Raw genomic sequence first — 19,515 nt, forward strand, 5'->3', positions numbered from 1 at the left:
TATCCTTATTGAGCAGGAAAGGACCTCAGAATCTGGGAATGGAACAGTGATTTAGGGCTGTGGAGGTGGGGACAGGGAGCTACAAGAAGGGCTAATGGGGTGACAGGAACCAATCTGATGGCCCCAGTGATGGCGGAGCACAGGAGAGTAACTTGCATAATGATGGCCTCTCAGTTCCCTCTGTAAACCCAGAGTTGAGTCCTACTGAAACTATTTTTTTAAAGTCACTTTTTATTCCTACATTTTAATTCCAAAGCAGGAGAAGCTCTTGTTTAATTACTCATCTTTGGAATCCCTTCAGGCCTGGGTTATCTCTGCTTCTTCCCACCTGTTTGACCTCAAGTAAGCAGCTAGAGCTTTCTGGGCCTCTGGCTCCCCTGTAAAATGGGCATAAGATTGATGCCAGAAATAACTGAATAATCATGTGATATACTCAGCAAAATATCCTGTACACAAGAAGCTCTTAAAAGTTTTGCATTATTGTTTTTTTTTAAACATTTTCTTAGTATGGTACAAAATAAAAACTCAAAGATTGCCCAATAACCTTGCTATTCTTCAGTCAGAATTGAACTAAACTTTTGGAAAGCATTTAAGAATCAATCACATTTTGATTTTCCTAACTGAGGCAAGACGAGTGTGAAGAAAATGTTACTGTTAATTACATCAATCTTATAATTTAGAGATATACCTATAGTTGCTCGTAGTAGTGAATAATTTATTTAAAAACAAAATTTAGCTTTTTTCCCACCAACAGACATTTACATTTTTTAATAAAGCCTTTCTGGGGTATTTTTAAATAAAACTAATGTAACCAGTTTTATATATAGCATTTGTCTCAATTCCTGGCAACTTGCAAAGGCTAGACTCCTGGAAGAAAAATTTGTTGAGTCAAAGGAGAAGGAACTTTCAGACTCTTCATACTTATTATCACACTGCTCTCCAGAAAAGACTGTACCAATTTACACTCCCACCAGCAGTGAGTGTACATGCCCTTTCCCCCCTTTGTCCATCATGTTTGTTGCAAATACTTTTCCGGTTTGATATTTTTATATAATTGAGCCTGTAGATTTTTTTCTCCTTTACAGTTTCTTCCATTACCTTTAAGTATAGAAAATAATCCTTTCTTATCTCAAAATTAAATATTCACCCAGATTTTCTCTTAGTTTTCTTTTTAAGTACATTTTTATTTCACATCTATATATAACTTTAAATGGTACTTTATTTTTAATGGGGTTTGAAGGAAGAAATCTACAGTTTTGTTTCCCACGAGTGAGTGCCAGGATGGACAGACCATTCTTGTCATCACTACAGTAGGAAATGCTTCAGGACTTTGCTTGTCAATTAACCTGCTGACTCTTGCAAGATCATGTGCACCTTAACTGCTGTAAGTAGAGAGCACACTTGTGGTGAGGAATTTTTCCTGTCTTTCTTAGTGTTCAAGTTCCTGGGTTGATGCCTGCCTGGCAGGCAGTGAATTATGTTCAGCAAATACTTGTCAAATGAATGAAAGATAAAATATTGTATTACTTCCTTCTTGTAAGTTCACTTGGTCATGTTCACTCTCTGTCCCCAAAAGACCTTTGGAATCATTGTCAGGTTGCTATATAACATAAAAAAAAATTCCAGAGGAAATGCAAAATAAAGCTATAATGCAACACCACTCCTCATGCACAAGATAATCAAAAGAAATAATAAGTGCTGGCAAAAATGGGGAGTAAATCTGACACTGGTGGTAGGAGAGTCAACTTGTGAACCACTTTAGAAAACTGCTTGGAAATATCTTCTATATAACTCAGCAATTTCAATCATAAGTACATCTACAATACACACATGCAGAGGTATATAGAGATATACATCCACTCACCAAAAAATATGCTTTAGCAATTTAATGACCACAACAGCATTGTTGAGGGGGAAAAAACGGAAAATAACTCAAAAGTCAACCAACAGCAATAAAAAGAAAAAAACTAACACTAACTACACATGAAAATAACAATGAATCTTACAACTAAAGCAACAGTAAAATAAATTAGACAGATGAATATATGTGTATGATTCTATCTATATTGGACTAAAAGCCAAGTAAAGCTAATGAATATTGACAGATGACATCTGGTCACCCTTGGGAGGGTGAGTGCTGACTAACAGGTTATCAGAGGGCTTTTGGGGTGCTGGTTACAGTAGTTTGATCCCTTTGTGTACCCTTACGATTTATGCACTTGATTTATAGCTCAATAAATAGTGAGCATTGAAAAAAATCACTGAGCGATTTTATCTGCTTCATTTTTTTAGATGTGAGAAGTCATCTCTTAAATATAACATGTTAACATTGGCACAGAAAACACAATTTTCTTTTCAAAACCAGTTCATCACTAAAGCTAGAATTGTCTGCTTGTGATCGCAGTAAATATATCATCCTTAGATGTTGGAATGATGTAAATCATAAAAATACATTGACAAAGGTAGCTCTGGAGTCTTGCAGCAGTGAAGAGAGGGTCCCATATCTTTAAAATCTAATTTAATCCTTCCTTGGGAATAAATTTTACAAGTAACCTGAAGTCTCTCTCCTTTACAATTTTTTGCAGGTTTTAATATGAGTAAACAAATACAAAAATTACACAATGGGAAGACAATTGAGAATTCCTAGCACAATCCAAAAAAACAGTTATTTTCATGGTTAATTTTATTTGTCAATTTGATTGGCCATAGGGTGACCAAATTAAACATTTCCAGCTGTGTCTGTGAGGGTGCTTTAGGGTAAGATTTGAGACCAAGGACTCGGTAAAACAGATTACTCTCCCCAAAGTAAACATGCATCATCTAATACACACTGAGGGTCTGAATAGAACACAAGGATGAGGAATTAGGAAGTGAACCCCCTTTCTCTTGCCTATTGGGACAATGAGCTCTTGCTTGAGCTGAGACATCTCATCTCTTCTTCGACCCAGATTTACACATCTGTTGTTAGGCTTCTGACTCAAACTGAATTATACTGTAGCTTACTCATGTCTCCAGCTTGCAGATCCTGAGACTGCTCAGTCTCTCCAATTGATCGAATGAGCCAATTCCCCATAATAAATCTCATTAAATAAATAAATAGGTATGTAGAAATGGACCATGAAAGTTGACATCTGTGGAGTCATTTTAAAAATAGAGTTGATCAATTGTTACCAAGAAAGTACACTACTTCTCTCACTTGAACTGGGTCAAAGAATCTTTGGACTGGGCCAAAATGCAATTGTTTTAAGAAACAATCAACCAAACAATTGCTTGAAAAATCATCCAGAGCTTGAGGACTTTTTGCCAGAAAATAGAATAAGTAATCAATTATGTGTAGCCACCTGCTTTTCAGCTCTTTAAACACCAATTAACTCTTCCTTTTCACTAAACCACTTAGCTCATCCTCCACTCTTCTTTGCTTAAAAATCTCCAACTTTGTCCCTTGTCAGCATGTAAAATGAGTACCTCAAACTGCAATTCATTGAACCTAAATAAATGTACTTGTGCCTTCTAATGGCCTCCTGAATTAGAGTAAGCTAACAAGACAGATATAGATATATAGAGATATAAATATATAGACCTCTACTGGTTTTGTTTCTCTGGAGAACTCTAATAAGCTAATTGTCATCACCAAGAAACATCACCTCACCCAATGAATATAATAGCAAAAAGAGTCAGAAAAGGAATCTATCACTATATGCTCAGAAGGTAGGGGTCCTATCTGACCTGCTCACCAACAGTCATTTCATAAACACCCATAATCATCAGTTGTCCAATTTTTGCCACAAATCATTCACTTCTTAGGGCTGAAGGGCAAATTCTCCTTGACTATTTTCCAGTCACTAAAAAACATTTTACATACCAGATTCACTGGATCTGACCATTCTTTACCCCATTTGGAATAAAATAATTAAAAATTTGAGTACAAATTGGGTATCTTATATTAAGTAATTACTGTTCATTTTATTAGGTTCACAATGGTATCATGGCCATTAAGGAAATTATCTTATGACTTGAAACTGTATGCTTAATGTGTTTAGGGTGAATTATGATGATATCTAATGTATGCTGAAATATATTAGTAAATACATACATGTGAAACTAATGTATGTGCTAGCATGATATTTATTTATATTAGGTGGCTGGCTATGTGGGTGCTTACTGTACTATTATTTTATGTGCTTTTCTAAATTATTAATTTGTAAATAGCAAAATGTTGAAATTGGAATTAAGGAAAAAACAAAAATGTAATTAAGAATCAGAAACGGTCAATTAATAAATATGTTGTTGATCAAAGAAATGAAAATTTAAAAGAAGATGTAACTTCAAGAAAACAGGTGTAAAGGTTTTTGTTTCTGCTTCTGTAGTTTTAAAATAATAACCTGAATCAATCACATAAAGTGTCATAATATCCCGTAATGTGGAGAAATGCAAACTTCCATTCTACTATACAAAACATGTAATGATAAAACTTGCATGCATGGCGGGCTGCTAAGAGGCACTGTAAGGGAGCAAAATCTGAATCCTGAAAATCTGTCCTTTTTTTAAGAGATATTCATGTATATAAAGAAAAATAACCCTGTCTTCTTCTGTGTCCAGAGAAAACCTAATCTCCTTAACTTTTATCAATGGAGGAAGGAGGACCCTAACTCTGCACAACTGTGCTGTCCTTTTTGGGGTTACTTTCAACAGCCAACCACCCCACCACATGTCTTTTATCTCTAGCTGAAGATATTTAAGGAGGTGACTGAAGCCATTTTGTGGAATCACTCACTTTCACTGGGTACCTCCCACGTATATAGGAGGTATACATGTTACACTAAACTTTGTTCATTCCTTTTCCTCTTGTCAATTTATCTGTTGTTTATTTGTTTATCTGTTGTTTATCTGTTTATTTGCCAGTGTAGAAGAACTCAGGGGTATACACAAAGATTTCTCTTCTATCCCTGCAGCATCAAAAGTCTTTAAATGTTCTAAACTCAATCTTTAATCCAAGGATGCCTCTAAAATGAATTTATCTGAAAAAAAAAAATGCTAGCTTCATTCAAAAATATAAGTACAAAGGTATTCATTACAATGATGTTATGATATCAGAGCAAAGCAGATGACTAAATTGCAATCGTTTGAAGTTGTTAGATTAATTATACATAAACAACCATATGCAGGCATATAAAGTAGCAATAAAAATACTGTAGAAATTCCCTCAATTATAGGAAAAAGTATTCATAGCATTATTAGATAAAGAAAAACAATGATCCTAAACAGTATTTTACCCCTCCTGTTAGGGAGAAAACCCTACAGATTCAGAGAAAAGGAGATGGATGGATGGATGGATGGATGGATGGATGGATGGATGGATGGATGGATGGATGGATGGATAGACAGATGGATGGGTAGTTGGGTGGGTAGGTGGATGGATGGCTAGTCAGTTAAAAGTCACAAGTTACTTTTCTTCACATACACCTACTTTTTAAATTTTCATCAATTGAGTAAGAACTGGTTCATCCTAAGAAAGTTTTTCAAAATAGGACTTAACTCTTGTCCTGATTTAGCTTTTAACCCACATGGTGCAGCAGACCTCTCCTGACTCGCCCACTGCTCCCCTCAGCAGTGTATTGCAATCTGTCTGTCTGTTCCCCACTCTGTCTCTGGTGAATCCTCTCACCCTCCGCACCTCTGGCCTGTACCCCAGTTCTTGTATGCATAAATAAATAAATCGTTTAAATCTATATATATTTTACTTTTGTTAATAATGAATAATTACAAAAATCCAAGATCAATTCATTACATATTACCATTATAATTTGTAATATAACCAACCTACTTTCCTTTTTACTCAGTTTCCCCTCTTCCACTAAAGATACTCAGTTACTTCTGGCTCTACATTTCTAAACAGTACACATCAACTCCTTTGCTCTCTCGTGAGCTATTGGTTTCCTCAATATCCCCATTCTTGTTACTGACACCTGTTTTCTCTTGTCCATAATACGAGATTAGTCATTTTCATCAACTTCCCTTTCTCTAACTTCCCTTTCTCAATTCCCACTCCCACCACAATCCTAATAATCAAGTTCTTAGGGTTTCACCCAAGTATTATACCCAAGTTTGCCCAACTCATGGCCTTGTTATACCAATCAAATCTCAAGCTCACATCCCCATGTCACTAGATTACTCAAAAAACCTTCTCTGGCTTCCTAATGGTTAGCGGAAATGCTAAGTCCCAAGTTAACCTTCTAATTTTTTCATCCACACCAAGGTAGAGTCTTTGGCACAGAGCTGAAGTTCAATAAACATTTGAAGAATGAGTAAGAATTCTTCAACAGGAGAGGACGTTTGCTTCCAAAACCATCTCCAGATCTTCTCTGGAATGCTGTATTCTTCCCTGGATGCCAGTCCAGTCTCCTGTTCCCCACACATCTCCAGCTTCCACTATGTTTAAAGACTCCTCTAGTTACTTCTCCAAAGAACCTTCTCGGATCACCTCACCCCACCACCAAGAGGATCGATCCCTCTTTTCCATTTCTTGTTTGTATTAGCCACACATGCAGATCCTGGGATTAGGTTGATTTTCTTTTTCACCTGTGCATGTAAACCTAGTCTCCTATATAAAATCTGAGCTCCTTTAAGACAAGGTCATTTCTTGTATTTCTCTTGCACATCCTACTCATCATAGAGTATTAAGATATTTTATTTAAACTGCAAGCTCTCAAAAGACACCTTTTAAATGAATATGAAGCAACGCCAAAAGCATTATGCAGACACACAAAAAACATACCAATTTAGGTCATAAACGAAACTGACTACCAAAGACTTTAACTTCCACATCCAGGATAAACATTACCCTCCAATTATTATAAGAACGGCTTGCATAATGAAATTCAAGTATCCTTGGCTGGAAACAGGAATGTTTTACACCACGTCTCACCCTACCTACCATTCCAGTACCATCACCTGTGATTCCAGGTTCCAGGATGCCCCTATGACCAGCTAGTCCCTCCACACACCTGGTACTTTGTCAGTTCATTGCTTCACCTATACAGTTTTCTTGGCCTGGGATCATCTTCCTTTCACCCAAAACCTTCCCCTAACTTCTCCATCTGATAAATACCTATTCATTTTCAAGTCCAGCTTAACATTACCACTTCTCTGTAACTTTAACGACCCTCTCCAGGAAGATGAAATTAGTCCCACATCATCTTCCTGCCAAGCTATATAACGCTTACCAACCAAACTATGTTTTGTTGTTGTTGTTGTTGTTTGTTTTACAATGACTTACAAATGAATTAAGATACTTAAGGGCAATAACCATGATTTAAGCATCTTTATACCTCCTATACTGAACACTGTACAAAACACACTATAACAACTTTGAAAATAGTGGGAATGGGGGAGAGAGGAATTGGCTTTAACTCTTCTCAAAAGCATCAATTTAAAAAAGCCAGAATAAGAACCATTTTATCCCTCCAGGACCCTTCTTCCCTTATCTGTCATGGATGCTCAGTTTCTCTTTCCTGCTCCCAGGACATGGGTGCAAAGGGCATAATGATGCTGCTCTGCAATGCCCCCAAACTACAAAGAACCCTTGCTAACTACTTTAGCACAGATCAAGTTAGGATATTTATTAGGGAGAAAAATCAAGTCAGAAAGAAGTCACAGAGAATCAGCAAAGTAGTCAGGTTTACAGAGCGCTTACTGCTGATCCATACTTAACTAAAAAGCCCAGCCACCGCAGAGACGTGCCTGGCACAGCCCCCACGGCGCCTCCTTCCCTATTCTTCACCCACCACAACACCGTCTGCGGTAGATGGTAAACAAGAGATCCTCAGCAAGCGGAGCCAAGGTGGATTTGTGTGGGCACCAAACTATTCATGCCTGATGAGATCACCAGAACCTTTGCCAGATCCACAATCCCTTCTAGAAACTGCTGATCACTATTTTCTTTGGGGACGTTTTCCCATACACCATCCCCTGGAACTCTAAGTCACATGGGACTCTCACTCAGAAGCCAAATAGTTGTAGCCACACCAAGCAAAGACAGCACTTCTGTATCTGGTCCCGAAGGTTTCCTCTCAGGATTCAGGCCCACATACACAGGAACTCTGCGGCTGGCTCTCCAGAACTCCGCATGGAACTCTTTCTCTCCCTAGGTATACCTGACCAATCCAGTTCACCCTAGTATAGATATGCCTGAGACAGAGAGTGGATGTAGCTTCTGGAAAAGACACATTATTCCAACAGTCTTAACTTCTTCTCTCCAGCCATATGGGCTTCAAAAGGTGGACACAGCTTTTACCAGGCACCTTTCTAATAGATCACCACAAAAGACCAGTAAGTATCCAAGATGTACATCTATTGAGAACTCTAAGGTGTTTCCATTTCTTGTCAGAGGGATGCCTGCAAGTATTGTTCGCCTAGAAAAGCAGGAGATAACAGACAGGTCCTAGGTTCCAGGAGTGATTTAATATTTTGTTAGCTCATGTTAAGAACTCTACATATGTTCTAGGTTCTTTGACCACCCACTCAGGTGCTCTTCTGCTGGTGTCTTACGATATAGAGCTTAAATATATGTACTAAAAATTTCTTTGGTTCCTTCATCCACACCTCATCCCAATCACAGTGGCCCCTCATGCACAGAAGACACTAGTCTAGGTAAGAAACAAATGTTTCTCTATTTTCTGGATTTTCATCATCCTGTTGCTTTTCCACCTGTGAATCACTAGTCTGCACTGTCCTTTCTGGGCTAAAAATAAATTAAAAAAACAAAAAAAACAAAAAAAAACCAAAAACTGCTTTCTTATATAGAAGCCAAACTTCTTTACTATTTTATCCTTTTTTCCTCCACCCAAAGTTATTCATGTTTTTAATCATTTCCTTTTGAAGTCTGTCTCTCTTGGATTTGAACTATTAAATTTCAAGCATTTGCTCAATCATTATCTAATGCATATCAGGTCCTGGACACTTTCATGTACGTTTTCTCATTGAATCTTTCCAAGCTTTTGTAATTTCTTTTTTTTTTTTAGATTTATTTATTTATTTATTTGTTTGTTTGTTTGTTTGTTTATTTATTTATTTATTTGTTCATTCAAGCAGTGGGTACAGTCAGAAGCGCGGGAGGGTGAGAGAATTCACCAGAGCCAGAGCGGAGAACAGAACAGGCAGACTGACGAAGTACACTGCTGAGGGGAGCAGTGGGCGGCAGACGGCAGAGAGGTCTGCGCACCATGTGGGACCTTCACCGGCGGCCGGGGATCGAACCAGCGCTGCAGAGGCTTCAGGCAGCTTCGCAACCCAGCGCTCAACCGCTGCGCCACCGGGGAGGCCCCTTTTGCAATTTCTTATTATGAAAATGTTCAAACATGTAGAAAGTAGAGAGGACAGTATATAATAAGCCCAATATTCCATTTCCCAACAATGATTAAAAAATATGAATACCTCTGGGTGGAGGAAGAAAAGGATAAATTAGTAAAGAAGTTTGGATTCTATAGAAGAAAGCAGGGTTTTTTTTATAAATTTATTTTTAGCCCAGAAAGGATAGCACAAGAATTATCATCCAGCTGCCCACTCATTTCTCCCACTCCAAAAAAACTGGATTATTTAAAAGCAAATTTCAGACATCATAATTTCATCTGTAAATACTTCAATGTCTACCTCTAAGAGAAAAAGTCTATATTTTTCATAATCAGAATGCCATTAGCTGGTCTAAAAATCAACTGATAACAATTCCTTGATAAACCTGTCAGTGTTCAAATGCCCTGATTTCTCCAGATCTTTTTAATAGTAACACATTTTGATTAGGAATGTGATACTCACAGAATTAATCATTTCCTAGGCCACATACTTGGTACATCACAGGAGAACATCAGGTTTCTCACTTGAAGTCTTGGTTTTCTTTACTTACAGCACAGCTGTCTATTTATAATATTCAGAAGGGAGCAGATATAAATCTTTCTAAATTATCTTTACAAAAGAGGCCTTCTTGTTTTTTGAATAATTTAATTCCAGTTGAATAACTCTGAAAGTGGTTCAGTGTTTGAGATCTGAGGTGGTTTTACTGCAGTATTAATCATGCACGGCCCAATATCACAAAGTAGGTGAAGGGATAAGAAGCTAAGGAAGTAAACATTGTACAGTGTCTATTATGATCTAGCATCTACAATAACTGATACTGAGGTCTCTTCAGAAGTCACCACTGTTGGAATAAAACGATGATGATGATGATGATGATGATGATATGACAACAACAATGGGCTTCAACCAAGGAGAGACAAAATGCGTCCTCGCTGGATAAATGAAGGATGATAAAGATGTTTACAAAAAGTTTTATAAGTTTTAGGAGAAAAAGCATATCATCAAACTGCACAGGTCAATCCTGAAAAGGTAAATGGGTTATGAGACTAAATCCCTAAGGAACTCCATTTCAATACCCGATACCTTATGAGATAAAATAAATTAAAATTTAAACTATGTTACCATCACAAACAATGGTCTATACATTTCCAGAATGTTTTAAAAAACAGATATAATTGTAAAGGATCTCTTTCTAAAATCTTAAGTAAAGATACTTTGGGGGATTTTAAAAAAACATAACAATGAAATAGGGAGCTGCTTGAAAATAATCTTTAAAAGTTACAGAACACAAATCAAAAAAGAAACAAAATAGATTCCTTTATACTGACCTTTAAAAATATTGTTCTAAGCTCAGCTGGATCTGCTCTCTTGGTTAAAGCCACCTATAAATAAACATAAAAATGTTTATATTATTAGAACAAAGCTGAAAAATCAAGCTAGCAGACTGAAAGAAAATAAACTCCAGGTTAGAAATTAGTGGATTTCATTTTTGTACCTAACGCACCAAATTTCCCCAGTGCATAACCTACTCCCTGGATTTTAAATTAGACTCCTTATGTGGCTTCTGGAATGATAACATTCAATGCATGAAACCAGTAAAGCTCCTAATATCTGGCTTAATATATATCTTTTTTTTTTTTTTCAAAAAACAGAAAAAGAAGTAGAAAAAGAAAGAAAAGTTGAAACAGATTTGTAACCACCTGGCACTTTTTCACTATACTCTAGGGTGACCCATACCCTTTCACAGGGGAATATTGAATATTAAGTACAATTTGCTTGTTAACTGTATAAGAGAACACAATTCTTAAAGGAGTTAAGTGAACAAGGCAAGTCATATTAACAAACAGAAGGGAATTACTTCCAACAGCTCCACCATGAAGAGGTATGAATGCTTAATTATCCGGGCATGCCCAGTGCAGTGTCCACTTCTTCCTGACTTATAATTTAAGAAATTAGAAGTCTCCAAAGGTATGACTATTATTCCCCCCATTCTAGAAATACAAGGGACTGTGGTTACCTTCCAAGAGCAAAATTTGACAGATTAGCTCAGAATAGGTGTTATGCTTAATTCTCCAGCCCACAAAGTCCAAAAACATCACTGGGGAAAAAGCAAGGCAAACTTGAACATGGCTGCCCCAGGCCAACACAAAAGAGTCCTTATGTGGAACCAAACAGTGGGCTTATTCACCATCTCATCACCCAATCCTGCTGGCAAAAACCGTCATGAGACTGAATTCTCACCAAGCACAGCGTCACCCCCGATACAGCCAAGAAGGGGTTCCTGGAACCACCCCAACACTGGAGCCATGTCCCTATCCATGGGGAGATTTATGCAAATTGTTCTAAATCCCTCCGTGTTTGCAAAGGCTCTTCTGAGATCTTTGGACAATGTGTTCTCTGTGTCTATATATGGAACTGCCTGAGCTCCTTGGCTTGCCACTGTCAGGAATAATTTTATTAACTTGTCACTGCAATGGGGTATCCTTTCTGAGACCAGTTGGTGGTCACCTTGTTCCCAAAACAGGACTGATAACTCTTCTAATCATAGCTGAGTGCTTATAACTACCAATGCTATTTATAGCCATGAAAAATTTTTAATCTTTTTAAAAACCTGAATTAGTGTTCTTTGCTGTTCAATTAAACAGGAAAAAACAGACTGCCATCTGACCTAAGACTGATGATAGTGATGGCCTAAAGTTTTCAGGAGATGATTCCCTCCTTACAGGTCTATATTCTGAGAAAAGTGGGGTGAACACTACTGGGGAACACAAGCCAGCATAAAAATGCCACCATCCTCTTCCACCCAAGTTCCATACCTCAAGACGCTACATAAGTAACTTCTTTTTTAAGGCATATATGGTGACCCCAGATTATTAGCTGGTTTTCCTTTTAAAAGCGAAGGAATGTTTCCACAAAGTAAACTATTCTTATTCTATCTGAATACCACATCCTTTAAAATCTAATTAATTCACTATGCCATGCATTTCATAAAGCCTTCCTGAGCAAGTTCACTATTTCAGAGTGAACTTTCCCTGCCCTACTTCCCACAGCATTCTTCTACTACTATTTTACTGTGGCTAAAATGCACATTCAATGCTCACCACCGGGACGATACTCAGAGAGAAACAAAGCTTTCACTTTGTTAACTCACCCAGGGTCCAGGGCACAGAAGAAAAAAATCCATACAGTGAACTGACACATATAACTCATATCACCTAATATGTATAAAACACTTTACATTTTTCAAAGCATGTCTATTACCTCACTGGATCCTCACTGCAAATCTGAGTCACATCTAGAAATGAGTGTTGCCCCTAATTTACAGGAGGGGAAACTAAGGCTCAGAGGGATCAACTATTTCCCTAGAAGTGCTTACATTTCTATGGGTTTGAGAGCAGATCCCATATCTTCCATCTTCTACCCTGTTACCTTTTCTTTTTTTCTTTTTTAAAAGATTTTATTTATTTATTTATACAAGCACTGGGTACAGTCAGAAGCACGGGAGGATGAGAGAATTCACCAGAGCCAGAGCGGGGAGCAGAACAGGCAGAGTGACGAAATATGCTGCTGAGGGGAGCAGTGGGCAGCAGGAGAGGTCTGCGTGCCATGTGGGACCCTCGCCGGGGGCTGGGGATCTAACCAGCACTGCAGAGGCTGCAGGCAGCTTCGCAGCCCAGCGCTCAACCGCTGCACCACCAGGGGAGGCCCTACCCTGTTACCTTTTCACTGAGTCATATTATTGGCAGCTTCAAAGTGGCCATAATTAATATAATATAGGTTATGTCTAGAAATCAAGAAGATCCCAATTTCTTCTAACAAAACCAGTTTATTATGTCCATGCAGTGCTGTGTTTAAGAACACAGCTTTACTATCACAGACTGCCCTCAACTGGGAAGCGGGCCTAACCTCCAAACTCACTGGCTGTGCAACCCTGAGTTGGTCCCAGACCTCTCAAACTTATTTTCCTTATCTATAAAATGGGAAGTCCTGGATGGTTGCAACATGCCAGGGATAATCATACAAAGTGCTTAGCACCAAAGAGAGACACAGTTAAAGCTCTCAAACAATGTTATTTGTTACATATATTATTTATTGAAAGGTCTATCTTTTTAATTCCTAAAAAATTCTAAATGAAGAGTAACCTGGCTTATAAACTTAAAGGACAAATTAGCAGGAGAAAAGGGATAGGAACTCATGGCTCTTCAAAAACATTCACCAAACCATTACACAAACACTGAGGTCTTCCTAAATCAGTACCTTTTCTGCCATCCTAGCCCTATTTAGTACTATTTCTTGAAAACAGACCCAAAGGTCCTGGTACTGGAAATGGTTAGACATAAAGGAGTTTTCCTGGAGTTTACTGAGATCTGTATTAGGTCCTGGGTACATTCTATATAAGCACATATAACTATGGTTCAATAGGGAATAGATTCAGAAAAAGTGCTACCAGCCTCCTGGGTTTCACCCCTACACTAATTCTATTTTCCCCCAATGCTGGTGTGGCTAATCAGAAATTCCATTTCTACTTCCACCTACTATTCTTTCATATTTTGGTATCATTTGCAATGCAAGAAGAACACTTACATAGATAGCGTTATTGAAGACAACATAACGATATAGTCAGAGGTACCAGTATGCTGAAGGTGTACTGGTAGCAAAATCAATGCCCAAGTTCTCTGAACTGGAAAAAGGGGCCACAGAACCGTAGCCTCCCTGCATAAACCCATTCAGGTCAGCTGTGCAGCATGTGCATTCTGCATCAAACAAACCTTCGTTCATTCTTGGACTTTAGAAGACATGTCAAACTTTAAATCATTTCCAGAAGGCTAATTTATTTTGTTATCTATGTATTTTTTTCTCATATACTAGTAATATGTAAATATTTACCATAAGATGGTAAATCTTACCATCTTATCATTATTTACCTGAATTTGCATTTATATGAACAGGTTCCACCCAAAAGCAAAATTTTTATATCAACAGTTTTACATAAAGTAGCTGGTTTCCAAGCATAACTGGGTACTATATCACCAAGAAGGAAAAGGTTTCTTTGCAGATGATTATGAAATATTCCTATTTGCAATTTAATCAACACAACAATTTTACAATCAGATAACATTTACTCCAAGCTAAGCTTAACAGAAATAGACGGGAAGTGGGGTTAGAATTGGAAAAACTACACATTATATACTTTGTCCATACAGTGGAAACATCTACCTTTATTTAACTTTAGTATGGAATTTTCAGGCCAATTCCATAAATCTATGCTCCAAATGGCAACATCTAAGGATCTATGAATATGTAAAATTTTTGACAAGGCAAACATTAGATATAATAGCTTAAATAAGTTATCAGTAGTATTTACAAAACATATATACTAACGAGGTAGAGGCAATAAATAAAAACAACAACAAAACTTCAATGAATGGTTTTAAAAGAGAGTTAGGGAGATGAGTGGCAAGGAGAACAGAAAATTATCTTTTGGAACAAATAAATTCACTCTCATTTAATGCACTAGTGCAGCCAAAGATAGGAGGGCCCCAGAAAAGATATTCAACATGTAGGTTTATTTTAAAAACAGTTTTCTTACATAGGAAACAAGCTGAAGCTATAAGTTCAATAATTTAATTGCAGTTTTACAGAACTATATAATCAAAGTACTTGCTAGTCTACCAAGGGCAGTGGGGACATACATACACAAGAAAACCTATATTAAACCTATATAAAATATAAAATAAATAAGGATACTAACTTGAGGAAGAAAATACAAAGAAAAGCTTTCACTCTGGGAAGCTCTGGAGAGGCAAGACCATGATATCCTTGAAGATATCTGAGTCTTCTATATTCCCAGCTCCGGCAAAGATCGGAAATGCTCCCAAAATGTTAATTAAAGAAGAAGGTCTTCCAAGTAAACAAAAATCAGATCTTCACAATGAAAATAAGTAGCTTCCTTTAAACCAGTAGTTTTCAGTGTGTGGTTACTGCATCATCAGCATCATCTGGGCACTTCTAGAAATGCAAATTATCACATCCACATATTGAATCGGAAACAGCAATCTAGAGCTAACAAGTTCTCCAGGTGATCCTGATACTATTAAAATTTAAGAACCACAGTGCTAGCTAATGTCCACATATATCTGATTATGACTGAGGTTCTCAGCTCCAGTCGCACACTAGAGTCACCTGAGAAGTCCTGAAGTTTTATCAATACCAAGATCAGTCATATTAGAATGCAAAGGCCAAGTGAATTAGAATCTCTGGAACAGCTTTCTTTAAAGGTCCATCATGAAGTTATAATGTTTGGCTGGTTTGAGAACTACTGGGTTAGAGCCCAAGGTCCCAACCTCAGCAGACACTTGACCAACTGTACAACACAGACTTCACTCAGTAGTATTTCCCCATCACCCTTCCAAACCTGAATGGTTTGAAAGCCAAGACAAGCACTGGCTTACACTGAAAAATTTTACTGTCATGATATAATTACTAATATTAGTTATGAAAGAAAAACCAGAAGTAGCAGCTCATGAAAAGCAGATATGATGTGTGGGTGTGGGTGCGCATGTGTGTGCATGTGTGTATGTGTGTGTACATGCAGAGACAGCAAACACAGGAAGGAGAAGGAGAAATGTTCCTGTATGGCCCTTGCACCTGAGAAAGTATAGTAGGTGGACCTGAAGTTCAGTGGAAAGCGCTACGCAATAAAACCTAACAACTTAGATACCAAGGCAAACCTCTCTTCCTAGTTATTGTCCTATACTACAGAGACCATAAAGTCAAACCTACATTTCCCAGACTCCCTTGCAGCTATGTGGCCTGGATGCTATCAATTAAGTGAGGTTGTGTGAGATTTGGAAAGCAAAATTTTGGTAGGAAAGATTTGGAAGCTGAGAACTGAGTTTCTGCTGTTTCTGCCAGCAAGCATTATCATTGGAAGTGTCCGATTTTCCTGTGGCAACCCCCTGCCTGTGTCATTTGGCAGGAAGATTCATGACTCTATAAGAGACAACTGCTCCCTTGGTGGCCTGTTCTGCTGTGAGGTTCTGGAAATCATTCCTGAGAGCCCAAACTAAAGTCTGTTTCTTCACTTTCCCAACAAATTCTGAAAGCCATTTAATACCCTGTAATAAATCTCCCTCTGCTTAAACCAGCTAGAAGGGATTCTGTTCTCTGCAAGTGAACCTTGACTGATACAATCAGTAATTGCAAAAGAAAGTTTGGAATTCCCCAAAACCACAGTTACTATTAGCTCAAAAGGAAGAAAGCAAGAGGTATATCATCGAATTTGAGAAAAATAATTTTTTATTAAAATCATGGAGTCACTTATTCCTCATAACAGTTTCCCTAATTCTAATAAATGAAGAGCAGTACTTATGAAAATCTACTGAGATATAAATTAGTGTACAAACAAATGCCATGTTAAGCAATCTTCAAACCACAACATTTTTGTGTAATCAACCCTCAAAAGTCCATATCACTCAACAGCTGACTTACAAAGCATTAGACACCACAAATGTTAACCTGCCAGGTAATTACATAGGTAGGTCATTTCAGGGTGCTGGAAATGTTTATCAGAAGGATTCAGTAAATTGTGAAGTGTGTTGGATTTAACTCTCCATTGTTGTGGATAAACATTAAACAACTATAAAGCCAGCACCGTTAAATTCTGACATTAAGAAGTAGACTATAACAGTTAAGAAATGAATAGTAGTGTTTTAGCTGTAGGCTGTTTTATGCCAAAATAGCTTTAAACCCACTAATTTTAGATTTCATTATTTTTGTTATTAAGCTAAGGCAAACATTCCAGTACAGATTCCCAAGGGTAAAACCTGACAAGAGATAGTAAGAGTCTTTTCTGAAACAAATATTTTTCTGTTCATATTTGCAACTCTCCAGAGAAACAGACGATGCTTTGTCACCCCAACATAGTCAGACATCACCAGCTTTATAGAGCAAAGATTTGGACCGCAGTATGCTGCAAACTTTGTAACCTTGAAAAACTCAGTTAACATATCCAAGTTTTATTTTCCTATCTATAAAATAGCAAAATGACAATATCTACCTATTTCATAAACTTACCTTGAGGACCAATTAGAATGAAGAAAAAGTGTTCTGTGAATCCTGAAATGATAACAGTCACTATTAGCTACTCTTAAAAATATATAAACTAGGAAAAAAGCTATGTGATATTTCTAATCCCAAATATAATAGGAGGCAAAGAGGTCCAACATGAATTCAACTTAGAAAGCAACAACAAAAGATGACATATTAGGAAAAAGTTTATTACATTCTACTGGGTAATTACAGTCCTGTTAAGAAGACTGGATAACCAGTTTGAGGCCAAGGCTCTACCAATGATGCCCCAAAATTATTTCAGAATCAATAGGTGAGAAATCTTCCCAGGATCCCACACCACAAGCAGATTGCTTCAGCTGTCTGTTGGGTGAGCTGATATGGAAATGTCACACACAAGCACTTCTTCATGTTGCCCTGACAAATCAAAGGCTCAGCAGTGAGCATCTAATGGGCAGAGCTAGATTGTGAGCCTATAACCCAGCCACAGGGGAAAATGGGGATTGAATTCTTACTCCTACATTCAGAGAGGTAGGTTGTGTATTTTTTGCTAATATAAAAAGGTTAGCAAAAGTTGACAGGAAGACTTCTGGTCTCCAGCCTAGCATGTAAAAAGCTTGGAAGAAGCCACTCCTTCCTAACAAGTATACAGAAGAAAAACTCAGGAATCAATATCTTTTCTGAGATCTTAGAGAATTAAGGTCATAAGGAAAATCACTGACCTCAAAAAAGGAGAGACAGAATGGCAGAAGCAGAAAATCACAACTTACCACAGCAGACATCCATGAGCTAAAACAAACACCTAAGGGAATCAGTGTCAGAGTAGGAAAACCTATACCATACATGCCAAATTGCTAGAGTCTCACTGTGGACAAGACCAAGAGTTTAGAACTCTGCAGCCTAGACATCAGGCTTCCCTACTTTTGTGAATTTTACTTCCTGGAAGTCAGTCCAGTTCTCACTGTGAGTATTAGAGAAAACTTGCCTTGCACTTCCAGCTGGAGGAGAGGTGAAGGAGCCACTGTGAAATACACTAGCACAGTCTATTCTTTATAACAAGGCATGCCCTAAGGAAAAATGATGTATTAGTTAGTCTAACCTGCCAGAGCATTATTATCAGAACTAAAGTAACGTGAACGAAGGGAAATATCCAACTCCAGCCATCTCTAACCATCCTCTCCCACCTAAGAAGAAAAATCCAACAAAAGACATTTGGTGAAGTGTACACTGACCAGGAACACAGGCTCTCTCTAAAAGACTAAGATCTCATCAGAGGGCTATAGGACATACCTTGCATTTTTCAAAGTCTACTTAAAATAGTTCCTTTTACCCAGTACATCATGATGTACCCAGTAGATCATCTCTAGCTTATCATGAAAAAAAAAATTATAAGGCATACAAACAGCAATAAAGACAATTTGAAGAGACAGAATCATCATCAAACCAGACTCAGACAATGGCAGCTATGTTGAAATGATAAGGCCAGGAATTTAAAATTGATTAATATATTGAGAGCTCTAACAGATAAAGTAGACAGCATGCAAGGAGAGATAGACAATGTAAGACACAGATGAAAATTCTAACAAAAAACCAAGGGACCTGCCTGGTGGCCTAAGGGTTGAGTTTCAGTGCTATCAACACTATGTCCTGAGTTGGATCCCTGGCCAGAGAGCTAACCCATGTGGCACAGCAGACCTCTCCTGTGTTGTCCACTGCTTCCCTCAGCAGTGTATTTCAGTAAATTCGCCTGTTCTACTCCTTACTCTGTCTCTGGTGTACCCTCTCCCCGCCCCTGGCCTAAATCCCAGTTCTTTTATGCAAAAATAAATAAATAAATCTTATAAAATATGCTACATCAAAAATACTGCAATGGTAAGGAAAAATGCCTTTGATGGGCTTATTAACTGATTGGACATAACTGATGAGAGTATCTCTTAGTTTGAGGATATTTTAATGAGAAGCCTCAAAAGCTAAAATGCAAAGAGGAAAAATTTGTTTAAATCAGAAAAGAATATCCAGTAACTGTGAGACAACTACAAAAGTTATAACATGCATGCAGTAAGTAGAGAAAGTAGCAGGAGGAGTATCTGAAGCAAT

At 37.6% G+C, this 19,515-nt stretch overlaps 1 protein-coding gene across 1 annotated transcript in view; it reads right to left on the bottom strand.

The window, feature by feature from the left end:
* SLC25A13 (solute carrier family 25 member 13) overlaps positions 1–19,515 on the bottom strand; it is a gene marked incomplete at both ends in the record, with an annotated part of 168,415 nt that overhangs the window by 130,007 nt on the left and 18,893 nt on the right. Inside the window, 1 exon segment of the mRNA XM_084229817.1 lies at positions 10,677–10,730. Within this exon segment, the coding sequence (XP_084085943.1) occupies positions 10,677–10,730 (54 nt within the window).

The sequence above is a fragment of the Talpa europaea genome, assembly GCF_964194135.1.
Source record: "Talpa europaea genome assembly, chromosome: 3".
NCBI lineage: Eukaryota > Metazoa > Chordata > Mammalia > Eulipotyphla > Talpidae > Talpa > Talpa europaea.